At 42.3% G+C, this 21,205-nt stretch overlaps 2 protein-coding genes across 3 annotated transcripts; one reads left to right on the top strand and one right to left on the bottom strand.

Moving 5' to 3' along the window:
• Window positions 1-5,614: 5,614 nt before the first annotated feature.
• hpdb (4-hydroxyphenylpyruvate dioxygenase b) lies at window positions 5,615-10,348 on the top strand. Its single transcript, XM_035166927.2, has 14 exons — window positions 5,615-5,710; window positions 5,882-5,908; window positions 6,139-6,201; window positions 6,538-6,642; window positions 6,895-6,937; window positions 7,731-7,813; window positions 7,899-7,988; window positions 8,145-8,248; window positions 8,354-8,431; window positions 8,859-9,021; window positions 9,125-9,196; window positions 9,287-9,409; window positions 9,585-9,701; window positions 9,835-10,348. The coding sequence occupies exons 1-14, from the start codon at window positions 5,708-5,710 to the stop codon at window positions 9,943-9,945; spliced, it is 1,182 nt and encodes a 393-aa protein (XP_035022818.1). The 5' UTR covers window positions 5,615-5,707; the 3' UTR covers window positions 9,946-10,348.
• Window positions 7,461-21,010, bottom strand: LOC118115632 (histone-lysine N-methyltransferase SETD1B-A). 2 transcript variants are annotated; one of them, XM_035166925.2, is made up of 20 exons: window positions 20,887-21,010; window positions 20,512-20,664; window positions 20,301-20,405; window positions 18,913-19,183; window positions 18,710-18,822; window positions 17,537-18,553; window positions 15,942-16,589; window positions 15,717-15,833; window positions 15,542-15,620; window positions 15,264-15,433; window positions 15,029-15,161; window positions 14,513-14,935; window positions 13,150-14,175; window positions 12,459-12,622; window positions 12,250-12,378; window positions 11,527-11,646; window positions 11,194-11,331; window positions 9,833-10,714; window positions 9,628-9,713; window positions 7,461-8,992 (listed from the first exon to the last, which is right to left on the bottom strand). In XM_035166925.2, exons 2-18 carry the CDS (start codon window positions 20,647-20,649, stop codon window positions 10,541-10,543), a joined length of 4,965 nt encoding a protein of 1,654 aa, XP_035022816.2. In that variant the 5' UTR covers window positions 20,650-20,664; window positions 20,887-21,010; the 3' UTR covers window positions 7,461-8,992; window positions 9,628-9,713; window positions 9,833-10,540. The 2 variants fall into 2 exon arrangements, with proteins under 2 accessions (XP_035022816.2, XP_047197445.1); XM_047341489.1 differs by having other exon boundaries at window positions 13,150-14,178.
• Window positions 21,011-21,205: the final 195 nt, after the last annotated feature.

Consider the following 21,205-nt stretch of genomic DNA (forward strand, 5'->3'; position numbering starts at 1 on the left):
GTGCTTCACTGACATAAAAACTGAAAATACATGCAATGCAAATTTAATCAAGTTAATGCAAGAGAAATGTTTCTTGAACAAAGAAATAAAACAAGTGCGTAGTAGCGCCCGATATAATAACATAAACAACAAACACATCAATAAAATAAGCTTTTCTTATTTGATCAAAATAATTTAAATCTTGAATCGGTCATGAGGAGGCCACGTGGATGTTTAAACTGTGTATAAGGTGTTTGTGCAGATTGACAGAGCTCTTTTATCGCTGCCTTGTTTACATTCACTTGTTACACATTTTCTTTCCTGGGAGCTGATCAGTCCTCAGCCACTGAGGGGCAGCAGTGTGTGGATTTTACTAATTCACTTTCCCTCTGGCTTCTAACTTGGTCTAAGTTACTGACCTCATGGGTCAAGTTGTCTTCACTGTTTCATCACAAATTTATACTATACCATTTATTTATGGTGTGAACCATTCCAGTCACCATTCAGGGTGAGCTGTGTACTGTATGAACTGGAACAGGTTGCCATATGAGCCCATATAAAGCAACTGCTGCCACCTGTTGGTCAAGATGTACAATTACCAAACCTGTTTTACCTCAATATTCAGGGGCATGACACAATGTGCAATGAACTCTCTAGTGTGTATGTGCAAGCATGTCTATCTATAGTTATGAGGGCCAATTTTGGTTCAATACCATCATTGTGAGGACATTTCGGCTGGTCTTCACAAATTCAATGGACTGTTTGAGGGTTAAGACTTGGTTTTTAGGGTTAGGTTAGGAGGGTTAGGTTAGGGTTAGGTTAGGGTTAGGCATTTAGGTGTGATGGTTAAGGTCAGGTTAGGGGCTAGGGTTAGGGAATGCATTGTGTCAATTAGTGTCCTCTATAGAGAGACGTGCATGTTTGTGTGTGTGTGTGTGTGTGTGTGTGTGTGTGTGTGTGTGTGTGTGTGTGTGTGTGTGTGTGTGTGTGTGTGTGTGTGTGTGTGTGTGTGTGTGTATTCCTATATCAATATTTTTATAAAAGTGTTTTAAACTACCACTTTACATAAAAGATCTAGATAACAGTCATATGTGTAACTCAGATCAAATTTTACTCCTGAAACATATGTTATTGTCATGTGTGTTGTACTTGGCTTCACAAAAAATGTGCCTTTTGAAGTGTTGAATATGAAGCATTATATGGAAATAATGATGAGCAAAATGACAAGTGAAGCCAAAGCATCTCCATCACCACCTGGTGGTTGGCTTCAGCATTTGTCCTAAATCCTAACCCCTAACCCTCTAGTAAATGGAACATGGATCAAACAGTGGGATCACGATATCACAGCTCCATCGCACAAGCGCTGCTGCATAGACCCTGGCTCCAAATGACTTTATCTGCGCAAGATGGCAGTGTTCATATCAAGGATGTTTTAGCTTCATTTCAGTGGGAGGAAGTGGAAGTAATGTTTTTTATATACAATCTACTATGTGGAGTATCAGTCTGATACTGTTTGATTGCCAATATAAGTGACTTTTATACCAATTTCCCAAACAAACCAACAAACACAAAAAAACTATGAAGAAAAGTGACAAAGAAAACATACAACCAATGCACAAGAACCTTTCCAGTCAACAAACAGGATCAGCAGAGAAACATACACTCAGTTTAAATAAATATGTGTGTAAAATGTATAAATGTTACTCATCAAGCTATAAAACCGCTTCATTGTTCTCTTGGAGAAGATGGAATAGAGGCGTTGTTCATCTGGAGGTGACCAAGGAAATGCTGCCACCTGTTGGCAAGGTTGTACAATTACCAAAACTGGTTAGTGTACAGAGTACAAGTTTTCATTTGAGATGATTAAAGTTCACATTCAACAACCTTTATTTAAACATACCTAGTAGTAAAAAGTAGAGGATGATGTAAGGCCCCTGCTCTGAACTCTCAGGGAGAGGAGAGGGTCGTCCTCTAACCACGAGGTTGGTGGTTCGATCCCTGGCACCTCCAGTCTGCATTCCAAATTGTCCCTGGCAAGATGCTCAACCGCAAGTCGCCCCGGGCGTGTATGAATGGTGTGTGATAGCAAAAGCGCTGCATCACTGGATGAAGGTGCTTCGGGTGGTTCACAAAGAACTAAATAAACACAGTCTATTTGTCTTCACTCAATAATAAGGCCACAGAACTGTGTCGAAATGAAAAGCTGTTGTTTTTTTCAAACCCACAAGATCTTTTATTGTTTTTAAAATATACAAGTAAATGCATTTTCCTTAACTTGCCCGGTGGTGAAGCAGGTACAGTAAAGGTCACAGGGAATACATATTAACAAAGCCTCTCTTTATTTATGTATGACAGTTTTCAATGTGACGGTCGTGGTTGCAGGTCAGTTGCATGAAGGAGTAAGATCTCCTTGTTTTGCTTTCCTGCTTTGGTTTTGCCCCAGACAGATTTTCTGCACTGATGGTGTGGTTGGGGTTGAGTCGGGGGCAGCGGCCTGTGGCTCTGATGAGGCTTATTTCCTGGTGAGGAGAGGGTCAGATCTCTGGGTAGAAGTCGAGACCTCGCGCCCCTCGAGTAGGTCAGCGTTTCTGATTTGGCACGTGGGCCCATGATGACGGGAGTGCACGTTTTGGGGATGATGGTGGTCATGGTCCGAGTCAGGACCCTCCCTCTCCTGGCGGCCAGTGAAGGAGCTGCGGCTGGAGGCTTCTGCTTCCTGTCTGGACCTTTGCTCTCCTGCTGTTCTCTGGGATGTGTCTGCTGCACAGTGTGGGGCTGCCAGCTCTGCAGCTTGCACTCCATGTCTTTCAGAGCCTTATCAGTGTAGGCCTGCATTTCTCGACACACCTGAGAAATCTGCTGCTCATACTCATCCCTCCAGGCTTTTTTACTGGCCTCCAGCTTCTGCTCAAACATTGCACACAGCTCCTGCTCCTTTCGATTCATCTCTGAGTGTCTATTGTCTTCACTGTTGACATCCCCGCCCTCAGGTTCACTGTCCATCTGTGCTCCCTCCACTTCTCTGTCTATGACTCTTTGCACCAGCTCCAGGATGCTGCTCTTTGGAGCCCTCGTACCCCCTTGTGATTTGATCTGCTCACGTACCTGTTGGATAACGGACTGCAGCTTAACCTGCATCTCCTTCTCTGGAGCAGCGTTGTCCTCTGAACATCCATTATCCGGACCACCTGAAGAAATGTGCTTCTCTCCTGCAGCATCGTCTGTGCCCTGCTGTTGCTCCTGCTGTTGCTCCTGCTGTTGCTCCTGCTGTTGCTCCTGCTGTTGCTCCTGCTGTTGCGCCTGCTGATGCTCCGGTTGTTCACCATTCACCAGTATCTGCGGATTCATGTCGGAGGATGATTTACTCATGTTTGTTTCTCGTCTTCACAGCTCTACCTTGAGCTGAGCCACTACAACAGTGTGAGGAGTGTTGACCAGGGGAAGGTCCTAATTGACTGAGGAGTCTGTCCTTAGAGAGACTGAACACCAGGGGAGTTATGGCTTGCAGTCTAATGTAAAGCAGTGTGATGCAAAAGGTAATGTTTAAAAACAATGTTGTGCAACAAAATCCTGGAATAAGGGCCTCAGCTCTGGAAAAAGAATAGTGAACTCTGTCCAGCGGCACTTAAACTACAGCAAACCACTTCTTTCATATCAACCAATTGAATTATCCAATGGCCTTACGTTTGCAATCATCTGTAATCATTTAATCCACGTTATGTTATGTTCCCCTGTCTGCATGTGTGTCACTGCAGCCCGTGGCAACAGCTGGTTCCAAACATGAAAAACAAAGATCTCCAGGGACGGCCGCAGTGGGAGCGCTGAGGGGTGGGCTCCAAAGTCTCATTAGTAGTTAGTGAGCTGTTAGTGAAATGCAGCGCTGTAACACCCGACCAAGAAATCTGCAATGATTACATACGGACAATAGATGTAAAAAAAACTGCTCACCTGCTAACTCCAGCTCATGTTCAGTATTTTGTCTTTTAAATAATGAGCACTGTCCCTATCAAATAAATCAACTAATAAAAAAGGAAAGGAAACACAACAAATGTCTAATCATTAGGATCAAATAATCAGAGTAATCACACAAAATGTTGACCTCAGATAAAAAATAATGAAGATGTTGTCATCAGGGGGGCCGGTCCCTTTCTGTGTCTGTTATACAGGAGTTCACAGTGGTGATCTGTGGTTTGTGGTCCACACACACACACACACACACACACACACACACACACACACACACACACACACACACACACACACACACACACACACACACACACACACACACACACACACACACACACACACACACAAGTTATGTGTGTAGTCTAATCTCAGATAGCTCCAAGGTCGTTCCGGTTGTCTGGCACCATAAATTTAAAAGGTTTAGCACAGAGATAATGAAGGAATGTTGTGTCCTTGTAGAAATCCTCTCTTGTCTCTTATCTGGTGGTTTTTTTGAGTTTTGGGGTTACAAATTCATATAGTCCCAAAAGGTGATATTGTTTTGAATTTGTGTGCACAAGATAAAAAAAAATCACGTTTATGTAAAAAGTGTTCTATTGTCTGGTGTTGAGTCTGAGTTTTCCTGCTTGCATTGTGGCTTATTAGTAGTTTAATGTAAGCAGCTTTTCACACGGATGGCTATTTGCTACATTACTCAGTTACAGAATCTAAAAAAATCGATTCAGTTTTCATGTTTCATCATAAAGAACTAAACAAAATGTGGAAACTATGATTGTAAATACAGGAAGTTGAGTTGTTACTGTACTGTATGTGGTTCTCAGGTGTTTTGAGACACAAGAGAAACATATGAGGTTTTCTTCTGTTCTGTTTACATAAAAACATGTTTTTCAAGTGACTGAATCCAACCCTGCTGGCTGCACCTTGGCACCAGCTCACCTCTTTCATTCCCAGCTATCATCTCCCTTATTGATCTGTTTGGTTTCGGATAATTCTCCTGTGTTTGCCTGACTGAATTATGTTTTCACACCAGGAGTCTATAGGATGGCTTTTAATTATTTTTCAGGATATCTTTTTAAAGTCTTTTCTCAGCTGGAGAAATCACAATTAGGAATAACACAGAAACAATATGGGGAGGAATGATGGGATGGGGCATTTCAAAGCACGCAAGGGTTCACTTGACTCCACAGCACTAAGCCAATGAGAGCGCAGCATGAGTGAGCCTCCTCTCGCCACTAAACGCTAACACATGGCCCTGCTTCTTTTACTTCTTCCAGAAAAATGCATCTGTAATTCTACACCTCTTCAGACAGGTTTCAGTGTCATTTTGAAGAAACATGTTTACATTTATTCCTAAATAAATAAGATATTTTTTATAATGCACTAAACAGAAGCCATGAAAAAAAAACCATCCATTCCAGCGTTTTTATATATTTTTTATTTGCAAAATAAAGGCTACCACACATTTTAAGACAGATATATTTCCTGATGGGACATTTATCAAGCATCATATTCCGTAACATCAGACTGACAGTGAAATAAGTGATGCTGAGACCTGTTGCATGTCACCATGTTTTCCCGAGTAGTCATTGTGTAACAGCAAAAGTGCACCAAGCCTCAGTACTCTTCCCTCCCTCCTCTTCATCTTCCTCCTCCAATCCCTCCTCCTCACCGGCGGCCATCGATTTAAAAACTTCCCTCTCAGCTTTGGAAGTCATTGTGGATTTCATTCTGTCAATCAGGTCAGGTCACCAGGAGCAACATGGTGAGTTACCAGAATCACGTTTGTTTGTCTTGCTTCTTGTTATTATCTTTATTATATCATTATTACCCTTTATTCATCTGTTGGACTCTGTACAAAGAAATAAGAATATTTGACAGTTTATTTATTACTTTTCCTTGTATTATAATAACGTTATGATGTGCTTTCTTGTAGACAACATACACAGACAAAGGAGAAAAGGTAAGTAATATAATCATTGTTAAACTAGAGAATTCGCAGAGGTTATCGAGTTTATTGACATCAAGTGCGAAATTGCAGCACTAAAACTAAGATTTTAATGCTACTAATTCAGCATTTGTTAGTTCCATTTTGCTATAATTCCCCCTTTATCAAATATAGCAAAAAAAGTTGAGAAATAGATTTTCCATCAGTGACTGATCTATGTAACCATTATTTCTTCATGTCTCCAGCATGAGAAGGGCAAGTTCCTCTGCTTCGATCACCTAACATTCTGGGTTGGAAATGCAAAACAGGTACGTTAACTAACTCCTGCTCGCCATCCACTCTTTGGAGCACATCATTTTCCTCCTGACCTACTTCTCCTGCAGACGAAGGGGTAGACTATACATTGAGCAAGGCTATTGGTTCTCCAGAGGGGTGGAGGGGACACAGCATCTCAAATACTACACCTAACCGCTTCTAATTTATTGCTGCATAAACCGAGTCAAGGCTCAGTAGTCACCAGCAGGTGGCGCTATCAGACAGTTTAAAGCCAGCCACTTGCGATCACGCTTAATTTTAGGTTCACGTCAAATAAAACATCTCAATGAGGTTTTTTTCTGTTTAATAAAAATGATTGTCTTCAACAGGCTGCATCGTTTTACTGCAACAAGCTAGGATTTGAGCCTTTGGCTTACCAGGGCTTGGAGACAGGCAGCCGCGAGGTGGTGTCCCATGCAGTGAAACAAGGCAAGGTAAAAAGAGAACACACACCAGGCAGAGGATGCACCAGGAGCAGGAGAAGATTTCCTTCAGTGCAATAACAAGAAAAACAAGAATCACTGCTCTGTGGAAGTAGAATGGGCGTTTGAATGTCACTGGTTATTGTCAATGTACAGATATAAAAATATCAGGTCTATAAATGTAACTCTACTGAGAAAATCAAAAATAATCATGCAGGTACTTTTGCTTTTATTGTGTTGATGTTGTCACTTTGTGTCCGACAGATCATTTATGTGTTCTCATCTGCCCTGAATCCTGACAACAAAGGTACGACTTCACTGGTGCTGCAGTGGGTTCACTGTGTGGTCAAAGCTGAAATATGTATTTGCATTGCTCCAAATATGTCACAAAACTAGGCAACTTCAAAAGAAATTTTTTTAATAATTTACATGACAAAAAATGTTTGAAGTTACAAAGAGGGGAGATGCTATTATGAGAATCCCTGTTCATGCACATTCAGAATCTGACCAAGGTACTGTAAGAAATGTATCCCTCACAATTAATGTTAAGACTTTCTATTGATCTACAGATGTGTGTTCACTGATATTTTAATAGTTTGGGATTATAATTAAACCAGGCACTTTAATGTCTCTCATACATTTTATGATACCTTGCATAGCCTGCCACCAGAAAACGCCTTCAATGAAAAAAATCTGAAGAAAAATCCCATATGCTGATATTTTTCATCTTAATTTATATGCACAAAACATTAACTTACCTTGGAATGTCATATAATGAAATTCCTGCTGCTCTTAAAAAGCTATAAAAGCAACCGAAGAGCACACCACCGTGGCTTTCAAAGCATAAGCAAACCATGCCTTTATTATGCATATTAAATTACAAAGTAATTATCTTGTGCAAACAAGTTATTTATAATATGAACATATTTGCATTGCATATATGAGCATTGGATAATTATCATTGTTATTACCTGCGCACACAAATGGGTTAAATTGGTCACATGTTGGGACTTTAGTGGCTCCGTACTATTCAAATTTACTTCAATCTATATATTTTGCACTGAACTTGCAAATGACTTCAGAAATAATTTTTTTCTCAGAGATGGGAGATCATCTGGTCAAGCATGGGGATGGAGTGAAGGATGTGGCATTTACAGTGGAGGACTGTGACCTCCTTGTGCAGGTAACACTTCACTGCTACATTTAATTGCTGGGAATTGTTGCTGTTAGTTTTGCTCTCAACGCACTAAGATTCTCTCTATTCTCAGAAAGCCCGTGAGCGAGGTGCACTTATTGTAAAGGAGGCTCACACATTGGAGGACAAATATGGGAAAGTCCGACTGGCTGTGCTTCAGACGGTGAGAGAAGTCACCGAGAAGGAATCCTATGAATCTACATTCAACATCTTCATATTGAAATATGAAGATGTTGAATGTGGATTGACACATCCTGAAATTAGCTGATGATAAATTGAAGAACTGGCAGGATTATAGACCCTCTTGTGTTTGCTGCAGTATGGTGACACCACACACACGCTTGTGGAGAGGACAGGATACACTGGGCTGTTTCTGCCAGGATTCCTCCCCCCTCTGTTCAAGGACCCTTCATTAGCCAAACTGTGAGTTAATGTGTTTCTAAAGTTTATAACATACATGTTTCTGTCTGAATCACAACTAACGAATGTTGTATGTTTGTGCGGTTTCGCTTTTGTCTGTCCATGCAGTCCCAGTGGAAAACTCAACTTCATCGATCACGTTGTGGGAAACCAGCCAGACGACGAGATGGTTCCAGTGGTGGAATGGTAATGGACTCAAAGAGTAGAAACATGCAACATGGAAAGAAGCACGTGAAGTTGATAGATAGCAGAGTCAACGGCCATCTGACTCTTACATAACTCTGAGGCAGCATCAGCATGACTCATGAGTTTTCTCTAAGAAGGTCCCCATTGGGTTTCCACATCTGGATCTTGTTTCAATGCGGAATAAGTAGGTGGGAAAAGGCAGTTCTCAAAATGAGCAAGATCATTGGTTGATCCTGCAGACGGGGGGTGTAACACATACCAGAGGTTTTTGGCTCATGTCTGAATATATTACTTATTTATATTTATCAGGCTGCAGTTCTCCAAACCTTTAGAAAACCCAAAGCAGAAACACTGAATTTAAAAGGATTTAAAATAAGGTGCATGTGTGTTAATTCTTGGAGTGTTGATCTGGTTCCTGATCTTACAGGTACCAGAGGAACCTTCTCTTTCACCGCTTCTGGTCAGTGGATGACAAACAGCTTCAGACAGAGTTCAGTGCCCTGCGATCCATCGTAGTGGCAAACTATGAGGAGACTGTGAAGATGCCCATCAACGAGCCAGCTATCGGGAAGAGAAAATCTCAGATTCAGGCATGTTAATTTACACTTCCACTAATATGTGGACTAGACACAATTTTACTTCTTTAATAACAGTTGAATAGCAGGTGTCCTTTCCATGTGTTTTCACTAATAGGAGTATGTGGAGTACTATGGAGGTCCAGGAGTGCAGCATATAGCCATGAACACATCAGATATCATCACTGCAGTAAGTCTGGGAAATACTGTGTTTGCTTTTGCATGTGGATGCATCCCTGCAGCGGCAGCAACAACGCCCTGATGGATTCCTTCTCTGCAGATTCGTAACCTAAAGGAGCGTGGGATGGAGTTTATGTCGGTGCCGGACACCTACTACGAGCAGCTGAGGGGGAATCTGAAACACTCAAAGCTAAAAATCACAGAGGACCTGGACGTCCTGCAGGTCAGAGTTTCAGCCATATTTTTGGAGGACAAACATGGAGGATGGATGTTTTTATGCTTTGTCAAAACTTAACTGTGTTTTTGAAAACATAACATAAGTTAATTTATTCTCCTGTCACAGTGAATTTGAGGGCATACAACGTTGGTATACAACTGTGTCAACACTTCATTTACAGGATCTGAAGATCTTGGTGGACTACGACGACAACGGTTATTTACTTCAAATCTTCACCAAGCCAGTTCAGGATCGCCCCACTGTGTTCTTGGAAGTCATTCAGAGACACAACCATCAGGTGAGGGCGCCGCTGGGTAGATGAACACAGGGAGATACATTTTTAAAACACCTGTTCTGTGTGTTCAGTGTACTGTTCTCAGTGTATAACAATATTATTAACTTATATATATATATATTCTATTTGCTCACAGGGCTTCGGAGCAGGAAACTTCAAATCTCTTTTTGAAGCTATTGAAGCCGACCAGCACGCCAGAGGAAACCTGACGATCCTGACACCGAATGGAGTTACAAAGAACATGTGAACCTTGTGTTAGTCTCAATAACTATGTATTCAATATGAAAAGACACTTTCTGTGGAGGGTCCTGTTTACCAGATATTATTGTGACCTGCTTGTTTTATTATTCAAATCTTTATTTTATGTTACCTCATCAGTAAGAAGAGAACATCAACACTAAACATTCATAAAGAAATGCTTTCTTATTATAAAATATTAACACCACCAACATTTTTGATACAAGCTTGACTCAAGCAAATCACAGTTGAAGCTCTCATGAACGAAAACATTTAACGATACATTCATGTTATCATTAGGACAACGAGGTCAACAGACATATCATTGTAACAGAGGCCTTTAGTGTGATGTTGCACACAACTGCAATGTGAGAACAATTGTGTTCATGAACTGAATAAACAAATACAACCAAGTGTAGTGTTTTATAATGAAAAAATGTAAAATTATTATTAACCAAGCTGCAGTGCTTTTCTAAATTATCGACTGTACTGTCTGAATAGTAGTAAAATGGCTTTTTTTGACACATATCCGGTGTCTGTGTTTATATTGTGCAGTACCTCAGGCAACTTTGGCTCATGACATAACAAGGACACTTCATTGGAGATCAGTTCAAGAAGCCGCGGCAGCTTTCTGCTCCACACAAGCAAGGAATCTTTGTCTCCTCGATGGGAAATTTGTAGTCGTATGTTAACTCCTCGTTGATGCTTATCAGCTGCCGGGAATATATCACGATCTTCTTCTGAGACTCCACAGTGATAATCTTAGCGTAGCAGTTAGGCTGCAGGACAAAAGAAATAATAATAATGAGTGCAAACGTTTTGATGAGAATGTCAGGAGGGGATCCAGGGGTGGGGTCAGGGGGGCACTGGCCCCAGCTGAAATCTGAGTGGCCCCTGGAGTGCCCCTGTCCTGTCAGTTGTCTTTAAAAAAAACTAAACAATAACTAACATTAATATGAGTTTGCTAAGAATGTTTATTTTCTAAACTTTTTTGAAGAACACAATGTGCTGTACAAGGAACAATTTTCAAAATATGTTCAATGATATGTGGTTTTGCTCAAAGTTATAGAGCTAACAGGAAACCAGGAATATCTTAAATGTGCATCTTAATGAATCAGGAGTTGTGCATAGATGTTGGTCATATAACTGTGGCTCATTTATAGCCCCTGATTAAAAAAATCCTAGATCTGCCACTGAAGAATGTGAAGTAACTTTGCATTAAGAATGACATTAAACAAATCTCTCAACTCTCACTCACATTGCAGCTGTGGTTGAGGAACCTGGCTAAGTTCCCATATTTAGTGGCATCAATGATGGTGTCCTGATCAACCCGGAACAAGTAGCTGCTACCGATGCCCTCCTCCTCGTATCTCTGCTCCTTCATGTCAGCAATGACCTGAGGCGAAAGAAAAACAGATAAGTCTATTCTTAACAGTGTTGTTTATCACTCGACTCACACTCCTGGAAACTACCCAGAACAACCAGGGGTCCCAGTGGAGCAGTGGGTCCATTCACAGAAAGCAGTCAGGAGGATAGGGGTTTGTTAAGAAGCTTGTTAGGGGGCCTTGTCCTTAGTTTCCATTTGTCTCACCTGTCTGATGATTTGTCCCACATACTCAATCACCATCTCATCTGCTGCTATAGGCTCCATGGCAAACAGGCCCCAATCATGAATGTGACTCCGGCTGAAACGAATCCTCTTCTTTCGAAACTGATTCAAGAAAATACAAAAGAAATCATGTAAAAATGAGACAAATACCATTTGTTAACACAGGCTCCAACTGCTGCAAATACAAACACGAAAGGTAACTTGTCTCAGATGATCACTCAAATCACTGTGTCTAATTTAGACTGCAGTATAGTGGGTACATATGGACAGAGATTACAGTGAAACAAAAAGATTGCATTCACAACTAGTGTTCACAATACATCTGTAAATACAGCTGCATGCCAAGATACCAATAACAGCAGATCTACAAACAAACAAACTAGCTCAGTATCTAAAGAGGTCTAATCCGTTTTATAATTAACATAGCATTGCCTTTGCTTTTCGCACAATTCAGAAAAAGACAGTATGTGGTTCAGGAAAGCAACAAGTGGCAACTCATTCATATCAAATGCTTTGGACTTAAAGGGTTTGAGTAAGCTTCCTTTTAAATGGAAAGCAGATCTTTTAAATTGGCTGTATTTATCTGTACTAATAGTATTTACTATTAACAATTGACATAATACTATGTACGTAGAGCAACACAGATATATCTGTAATAGGTCAATAGCGACCAATAATACCTCTGATAGTAGTATCTTTTTTTACCTTCAGCTGGTTGAACTTGACCAGGTCACTGTCCCAGCTGAAAAAGGACAGCAGGCGGCGCTGTTCAGACCTGAAGCCAGATCCAGCACGCAGCAGTGAGGAGGGTTGCTGGGATGGAAGAGATGTTCCCTGCAGACAGACATATGACATTTATCACTGAATGGGTTAAACTGGGCTCTGAGATCTACACAGTTCCCCCTATTTACTACCTGAGTACTTGTGGATGGAAGCTCCGCGTCCAGCTTTGTGTTTTTCAGATATTTTAATTTGTCCTTCCTGCTGATTTTGTAGAAACCTTCACTGCGAGCAGAGCCGGTCCTGTGCTTTGGCCACGGTTTCTGTTCCTCACTCTGCTCTGTGAGGACTTTAGTCAGTGAGCAGCAGTCAAGAAGATCAAACATGTAATAAGATAAACAGAACCAATGTATCAATCACATTCAGCTACTGGTTAATCAGAAACGACAACTACCTTCACCAAGGAGGTTTAGTTTTCACCCCAGTGTGTTTGTATGTTTGTCAGCAGGATTAAGCAAAAACTACTCGACAGATTCATGGAAATCTGGAACATGAGCCAAAAAAGAACCTGTTCAATTTTGGAACAGATAAAAACAAAGGGGAGGATCAAAGATTTATTTTTAACATTGGGTGTTTTCACCAATATCCCAATGTGCTTCGCTGAGGTTAGTATTTTATTTGCAGTTTATTTTTAAATTATATTTTTTCCCCCCTAAAATATTCAAATTAAAACATAAATACGTAAAAAATGTACAGAATCAATCAGTCATTTGTGCATGGTCCAGCACAACTTAGAAGAGAATCACACCCCCTGTGCAGACATTATCAATGACTTGAAACATTGACCACTGACCTATGAAATTGAACCTTAAATAAAAAGGATATGAGGGTGAGGTATCCAGAGTGTGTCACTGAGCCACCCAAAACCATTATCCTGCTCTTGCAGCCTCTCAAATGTCGACTGCAGCAGCCTCGCATCTTCTTGATCCAGACCCTCCTTCCAAATACTATGAAGGATTCTCCTCTCCTCACGCAGTGAGCGCCCCCTGTGAGGACGACTGTGGTACGAGAGTGGACCAGCACGTTTTTTCAGTGATCGCTGCCGATGATGAGTTCTCCATCTCCTATTTAGTCTCCTCCATTGTTTTCGCCTAAATACAGATTTCTCCTCACCCAAAAGGCCAAGCGTATTCTCCAGTCCCTGCAAAGGCTTCGTTCTCACACGCAAACTGGTCCATGCACCCCTCCCCTCAGATGAAGATTCAGAGAGATTGCATGGAGAGATCACTGTGATGGGAGAATCTCCAAGAGAGTCGTCACCCAACTGGGGCTGTGAGGTGGCCACCAATTGTGATTTCCTCCTGTGGACTACTGCTCTTCGGGGTAGGACAATGTCTCTTCCAGGAGTCTTTGGAGCGATTATATATGGATTGTTGGACAAAGCTGGAATTAGTGGAGAGCTTTTAAGAGGTGAGCACATCACAGCGCTGCCTTCTGATATGTGTGTCTCTCTGCCAGGTGTTGCTGGAGTTCTTACAGAGCTGTACTGTGTACATCCACTTCTCTCCTCTCTCCCAGGAGTTTTCGGTATCTCCTGGTATAAATGATATGAGGCCGCCGGGAGGTCAGGGGGAGCTAGAATGAGCTCGCTGCTCACTGGGCAGCGGAACAAGAATTCACTGGCTTCATTTGAGTCCTCACTTTCCAGCTCAGCCACTGTTCGCTTGCCTGGTGTTTGTGGTCGTTCAACCTCCTCCACAGCCGGAGATGTTGGTTTGCTTTTCATCAGGATGTCAGGGTCACTTTCCACCAAGAAGCCAGTGGGAGTGAGAGGCCTGAGGTTTTCTATGGTTTCCAGAGACTCCAGCGACCATCCAGGGCTCTCCATATCCGAGTCAAGGTAAGGCTCAGCTGCTACACAGATAAATAACAAGGATGACTTCATTAATAGACTATACAGCCTTTTTAACAGGTCATCTGAGATCATTGAAATCCTGCATAATATATATATAATATAATTTTAATCAATACCAATATAACAACAGTCTAATATTATTATACTGCTCATAAAGATGAGTTTAAATCCACAACCTTCACTCAAATTAGTCTTTAAAAATAAAACAAATAAAAATGTGATATTTATCATGATAATTATTGATATTGAAAATGTTTATTATGACATCATTTTTGGCTTTATCCCCCAGCACTGAGTAAACTGATTCAATCTAAATCGTGTAAGACATATAACCTGGAAGTCCAAGAGGTGATGGGGGCTGTAGGTCATGGGATGCACTGGTTGGGCGCTCCATCAGAGCATCAAAGTCTTGTGTGTCTTGTTGACAGTCTGTGCACTGGTTCTCCTCTCTATCCCCCGTTTGGAACGGATCTGACCACTCCTGCAGGCACAGATCAAGCTGAGCACCAGGGGTTAGCGGGGCCGCTGAGTTAAGGGAAGGATCGAGCTCCATTGACTCTTCATCTGACGATATAACTATACAACCATTACTCCTGTCGTCCTCTTCCTCCTCCTCCTCCATGGCTTCTTCATCTTCAGGACTGAGGTAAGAAGAGGACGAGTCCTCAAAGCTGCCTGAGGAGAACGAGTCAGAGGAGTCGAAGTCTGACGACTCATACTCGCTTTCCCCTGAGTAGCTGCTGTCTGAGAACAGCTCTGTTATAGAAAACAGAAACAAAAACATGCATTCATAGGCTTGTGACTCTTTATTAACTTTCAGTGTTGTGGCTATATGACCTTGTAACATACCGCCATCCAAGCTCTGCAATCCATCACTCATGGGGGAGATGATGGCTAATTCATCCTCTGAGGGGTTTTGTGCCACTTCGATTTCTTCCTCGTTAGGATTACTCTCTTCATCATTGTCATGTTCTCTGTCACACTAAATACAACACTAGTTATACTATGCAGCCTTTAGAATTTCATAATTAATGCCGCTGAACTACTTTTTTGTAATTTCTTTTCATGAAAAGTGAATATTTACCAGGTTCTGAGAGGCGCTGTCTTCAGGCACAATAGCCTCCATCTTGTCTGGCATCATTTCTTCTGCTTCTTTCCCTTCATCATCATCGCTGTCTAGCTCGTGTGGCCTTGAATGTCTGCGTTTAGGCCTCTCCGATGCAGGTTTCATTGTGTCCTCCCCCTGTTTTAGATCTAAAGTGGAAAGAGAGCAACACAGCTGATAAAGCTACAGTCTAGAATAGACAGATGAAGAAGTGAACATATGGTAAATGAGCATTAGATGAACTAAAAAACACTGACCAGAAATTTCATGCGCAGAGGACAACACAGTGTCTGTCTCTTTTGGTGTGGCAAGATCATCGTCTTTTTTCCTTTTAACCTGCATAACAGTGTTATTTTACATTACATTGAGTTATATATCACTCAGAGGATAAATGCTGGGGTGGTTCAAAGTACAGTGAGCAGATTATTTTACCTTGAAGGACGGTAGTGGAGGTTTTTTGCCCTTGCCACTCATATGACTGAGGGGATTTATTTGTTTGATTGTCTCATCCACACTTTCCGGTCCATTATTCAAAGGAGAAACTTGTATCTTATGAATAAAACAACAAAAGTTGAATGTATTGCCATAAGAGCGGCAAAGGGATAAAGTAAAACATCTTTATTCTGGTGATTTCATTGACCACTGTGAAGAACTTACCTTTGTTTTTTTCTCTTGAGAGTCCCACCACTCCTCAAATGCCTTGAAAGACACCACTTCAATCATTTTACGTGTAATGTCCTTCTTAATGATTGACTTTAGTTCATCCATGAGGACTTCTAAAACTTTATCTACTGTGAGTTTATGAGGGTCTTCCCGCACAAGCAGGTAGTCTGGTGGTGGTACAAATGGGTTAAACCTAGGGAAAGGAGGAGCAGACCAGTGCGGTGGAAGGAAGCCATGCCTCGGGGGATTCCTCTCATCCAAACGGCTTGTCGGCGGCATGGATAAAGGGTACATGTGCACAGGAGGGGGAACAGAAGGTGGCGCCATCAAAGGTGGAGGGGGTCCCAGAAAAGTTGTTGGGGGAGGAATAGAAGGAGGAGGTCGTATAAGAGGAGGAGGAATGGAGATACCAACATGGCCAGGAGGGGGGATCCAGCCTGGTGGTGGGATGGGGATAGTGCCGTTTGGCAGGCGAGGTGGGGGAAAGGGAGGAACACGGAAAGGGAAAGAAGTGGCTGGTGGACGGCGGCATCCAGCTGTAATTGCAGGGGGAGGCTGAGGAAGAGAGGGGATGTGTTCTGTTGGTGTCAGAGCTCCAGGCGGTCTGTTGGCTGAGTGTCCATCATTCACTGCATGATGCTCCTGAGTATGATGAGAAATAAAAGCTGATTTATAGTTCAGACCATGATCTGATGGGATCACACCACCCGCAACGATGCTGACCAATTGTTAAACTTCTAAATCAGTACTGAACTCTTCTGATGTTAGATATTCAGCAGTCAAGACTGAAGACCGGGGGTGACAGGGCCTTTGCTGTCAGAGCCCCAATCCTCTGGAACAGTTTAGGAACTCAAGAGTTGAAACTCTGTTGTCTGTTTCTAAATCATCTATCAAAACCTACTTACTTACTTTTAGCTGTTACTTTGTTTCTTTTATCCTTTTCTTTCGTCATTACTTTTAAATGTTATATTATATAATTTGCTCTTTGATTGTAAATTATCCATCTTCTAATTCGGCCTTCGTTCTAATCTCAACTAAACACCTGTAAAGTTTTGTGACAACATTTTGTACGGTTGTGATGCATTAAAATACAGACAGACAGGCAGACAGACAGACAGACAGACAGACAGACAGGCAGCAGACAGACAGACAGACAGACAGACAGGCAGACAGACAGACAGACAGACAGACAGGCAGGCAGGCAGACAGACAGACAGGCAGACAGACAGGCAGGCAGACAGACAGACGGCAGACAGACAGACAGACAGACAGGCAGGCAGACAGGCAGACAGACAGACAGGCAGGCAGACAGACAGACAGGCAGACAGACAGACAGACAGACAGGCAGACAGGCAGGCAGGCAGACAGACATATGAACACTTGCCAAAGTTCTCAAAAACACCTCTGTAATAGGTCCAGCTATGATATGAGTTTACAGGACCACATTTTGCGAGGATGACACACACACACACACACACAGACTCACAAGGCAAACACTACCAGCCACTCTGTTGCCACTGGTAATAACTACAACTAGAACTACTACTTTTATTTTCATCGTGATGTATGTAGAGATCTTAAAGACGTACCTTCGGACATGATAATGACTGGAAACTTTTAGCATCTTTATCATTGTTCCTGTGTGCCCTCCTTTCTAAATCTGTGAACTCTGATGCAGCGGGGGACTGGGCGTTTCTTGTAAGAAACGATACAGCTCGAGTAGTTTCATCATGTTCATTTTCACTGAGAGACGCTTGACTGTCAGGCAGCCGATCCCCGGAGTCATCGGAGAAAGGGGAGCTATGAGCAGAGCAAGGTGATCCTGGGCTGTCCTGAGAGTGCACGTCAGCCTCCGAAGTCTGTCTGTCAAAGTATGAGGGGTCAGTGCTCTGGCTGTTGATCAGTATATTTTCAATGCGGGAGTCCAAACTCTCCACCTGTGGTCGGGGGTTGCTGGAGGAGCAGTTTCCAGCAGATGGAGGTAATTCTGTTATGAATGCATGGTCATCAGGTGGGGGGGATGCTGTCTGTTCAACAGCTGGGAAGTTAATGTTCAGGATGCTAAAAGAGTGACAGGTCGGAGGTAAAGTCTTTGAGGTAGCAGTGATCCCGTCTCTGGGCTCTTGATGGGGGGAGGTGAGGTTAAACGAAGGTTGTGTATTATTGTGGGTGGAGGATTGAGCACTGTGACCCCACAGTTCAAGCTGCTGGCCTCTTGTTTGTATTTGAGAAGAAAGGGCGTGTGGCGGCTGTGGTTGGCAATGCTTCAAATCCAGGTTGACTTTAGAGACGTTGCTGGATCTGCGGCGATACCTCGCAGGTTTGAGACGGCAGAGCTCTCGTCTTAATGGTCTGTGAACACTAAAGCTGGAGGAGGGCTCCCCCTGGAGGACCGGAGTCGCCTGAAGACTGGAGTAGCAAGAGTCCTGGGAGAGAGGAGTGGCAGACAGGGAAGGGGTGAGGGGGGTTCCCTGAGAACGTGGAGTGAGCCCAAAGCTGCAAGGTGTATCCTGCCAAATACTGGAGTAAGCTGTGTCCATGGAGAGGGGTGTAGCGGTGCTGGTGGGGCTGGAAACACTCCCTTGTCGCTGTGTGGCTGCGCTGCTCTGTAAAACAACATTTATTATACAGATAAATCCAGAAAACAACTTAGAAATATTATCCCTAAAAGACACATTTCTTTAACAGCAGACTTATAAATACTGAATAGAATATTAATTAAATAAAGTTTAAATCATTACAAAACGACTTTGTGTTTTTACCAGCAAACTGTCAATCAAGTTTTGCAGAGCTGGCTCACTGCTGCCACCTGGCAACATCCAGGGATTATAAAGGCCACGTAAGAGGAGCTGGAGATATTGTGTCCTGTTTTCCCCTGAGAAAAGTTGACATATTACAATCACCTGATGAACAAAGACACTCTTTGCTGTTTATATATGTGAAGTATTCCTGAAGTGAGCTTTACCTTTAGGATCAACTTCCACGTGGATGATATTTCCCATCACTGACGTCTGATGGAGGTGCTGAACAGCGTCTCTTGCAGCCTGCACTGTGTCGAAAACCACCTTTGCAATCCCTAAATGCTTATTGTTCTTGGGATTGTAAAATATTTCCACTTCTTCAATACTCCCATATTTGTTGCACATGTTAGTCAGGAAGGCCTCTTTTACATTGTCATTCAACCTGGAAAACGTCACTTCTTTGGGAGGAATGGGGCCAACGTACCACTCATCAACCTGAAACATCACAGGCAGACGACAACCATAATATAATCATTATTATTATGATTATTGTTGTTAATGTAGTGATTATTGTTACTATTATTATTGTTCATAATATTGTTAATGTAGTTATTATTGTTACTATTATTATTATTGTTAATATTGTTAATCTAGTTATTATTATTATTATTATTATTATTATTATTATTATCACTTTTACTGGATTTTCACTATCCCCTTAGATAGATAGATAGATAGATAGATAGATAGATAGATAGATAGATAGATAGATAGATAGTAGATAGATAGATGGGAAAAAATAAACAAATTGATAATATATAAATTAATGACTAAAGGATTGCATTTATGTATTATTGATTATTGTAACTCACTTTTCACCTGCCTCTGCAAATCTTTCTTGGATCGTTTCCAAGTGGTCCATAATGCTGCTGCTAAACTCCTTACCAGGTCTTTCAAAAGGTCTCATGTGACACCGATTCACTGGCTACCCATTAAATTCAGAATCCAATTCAAAGTTCTTGTGATCACCTATAGAGCTCTGCATGGTCAGGCACCTGCCTACATTAGAGATCTGCTGCAGCCCTATGTCACCAGCAGGTCTCTAAGGTCCCCTGATCGGGGTTTTGCTGGTGTTTCCCTGATCCAGACTTAGGACTAAGGGAGATGGTGCTTTTGCAGTTGTGGCTCCTAAACTTTGGAACTCTCTCCCTTTGGTCCTAAGATCTGTGGACACTGTGGAAACCTTCAAAAAACAGCTTAAGACTAATTTGTTTAGACTAGCCTTTGTGTAATTGTCTATTTGTTTTTATTGTGTTTTCCTACTGTGTTTCTTATTTGTAAGCATGTATATGCTTATTTTACCCTGTAAAGCACTTTGTGACGTCTCTGCTCTCGGACGGTGCTACATGAATAAACTTACTTACTTACACACTTATTGTAAGTCGCTTGGATAAAAGCATCAGCTAAATGATATGTAATGTCCTTAACCATCTTATCTTATCTCATCTTAAAGCAATTTAAAAGAAACAAATTGTAATCACATTTGTATTACTATAATTGCTGTTATTAATGTAATTATTATTGTTATTATCGATGATGATAAAGAATGTACCTTCAATTTGGGCACTGACAGCTCGGTCTTGCGTGATTTGCTCCACAAGCGGCTGACGCGTGGATCTCTGACAGTCTCCACAGGAAACAGACCTAAGTCCTCCACCTGTGGAAGCAAACACAAGTTTATGATCCTGCTGGACAACTCGACACATGGTGGGAAACGCCAGCCGCACGCCATTGTTTAACGCAGGTGATGAAGAGGAGCTCACGGGGAGGTTGAAGAGCAGCCCATCATAACGGAACACTTTGTAGAGGCCGTTGGTTAAAGCGGGGTCGATGATCAACTTGCAGCTCCTCCAGTGCCGAGGCGGGGTCTCTCTCTCAGTTCTCTGTCGGTCGCTGTCCATCACATTAGTCACAGCCTGCAGGTGAACGGCACAGCAGTGGGCATTAGCCGAGGGAGGCCGTTAGCTAACCGAGGGCAGCCGTTACTCTGAGGTGAACACGCCCCGACAGGTGATGGAGAGCATCACCTGAGACGCTGCTCTCCTCCCTGGCACACAACAACAAGGGGGAAACCAGACACAGCCACAGAGTCCACGTCACATATATCAAATATGACACGTTGGCGTCGTGTCGCTCACCTGTACCGAAGTTTGATCCCGTGATGGAGCGACATCGCGGAGAAGCTGCTCAGGTTTTCCGTGTCCTCGCCCAGGGTGGACGACAAATCCATCCGCCGGGCAGGCAGGGACCGAATGTAGGTCCTCGGGCGGGGCGGAGGAGCACAACAGGTGAGTCAACAGGTGGCTGGTGTGACGCGTCACTGAAGAGTTACGAGTTTATTATCACACAGTAATAATCAGACTAATAGAAATGAAAAATATAAAGTAGAAAATCACTCAAATTAAATAAATATTCACGTTGTTACTACATACTTATACTTTTGAATAATATCAACAA

Source organism: Hippoglossus stenolepis, chromosome 9 (assembly GCF_022539355.2).
Source record: "Hippoglossus stenolepis isolate QCI-W04-F060 chromosome 9, HSTE1.2, whole genome shotgun sequence".
Taxonomy (NCBI): domain Eukaryota; kingdom Metazoa; phylum Chordata; class Actinopteri; order Pleuronectiformes; family Pleuronectidae; genus Hippoglossus; species Hippoglossus stenolepis.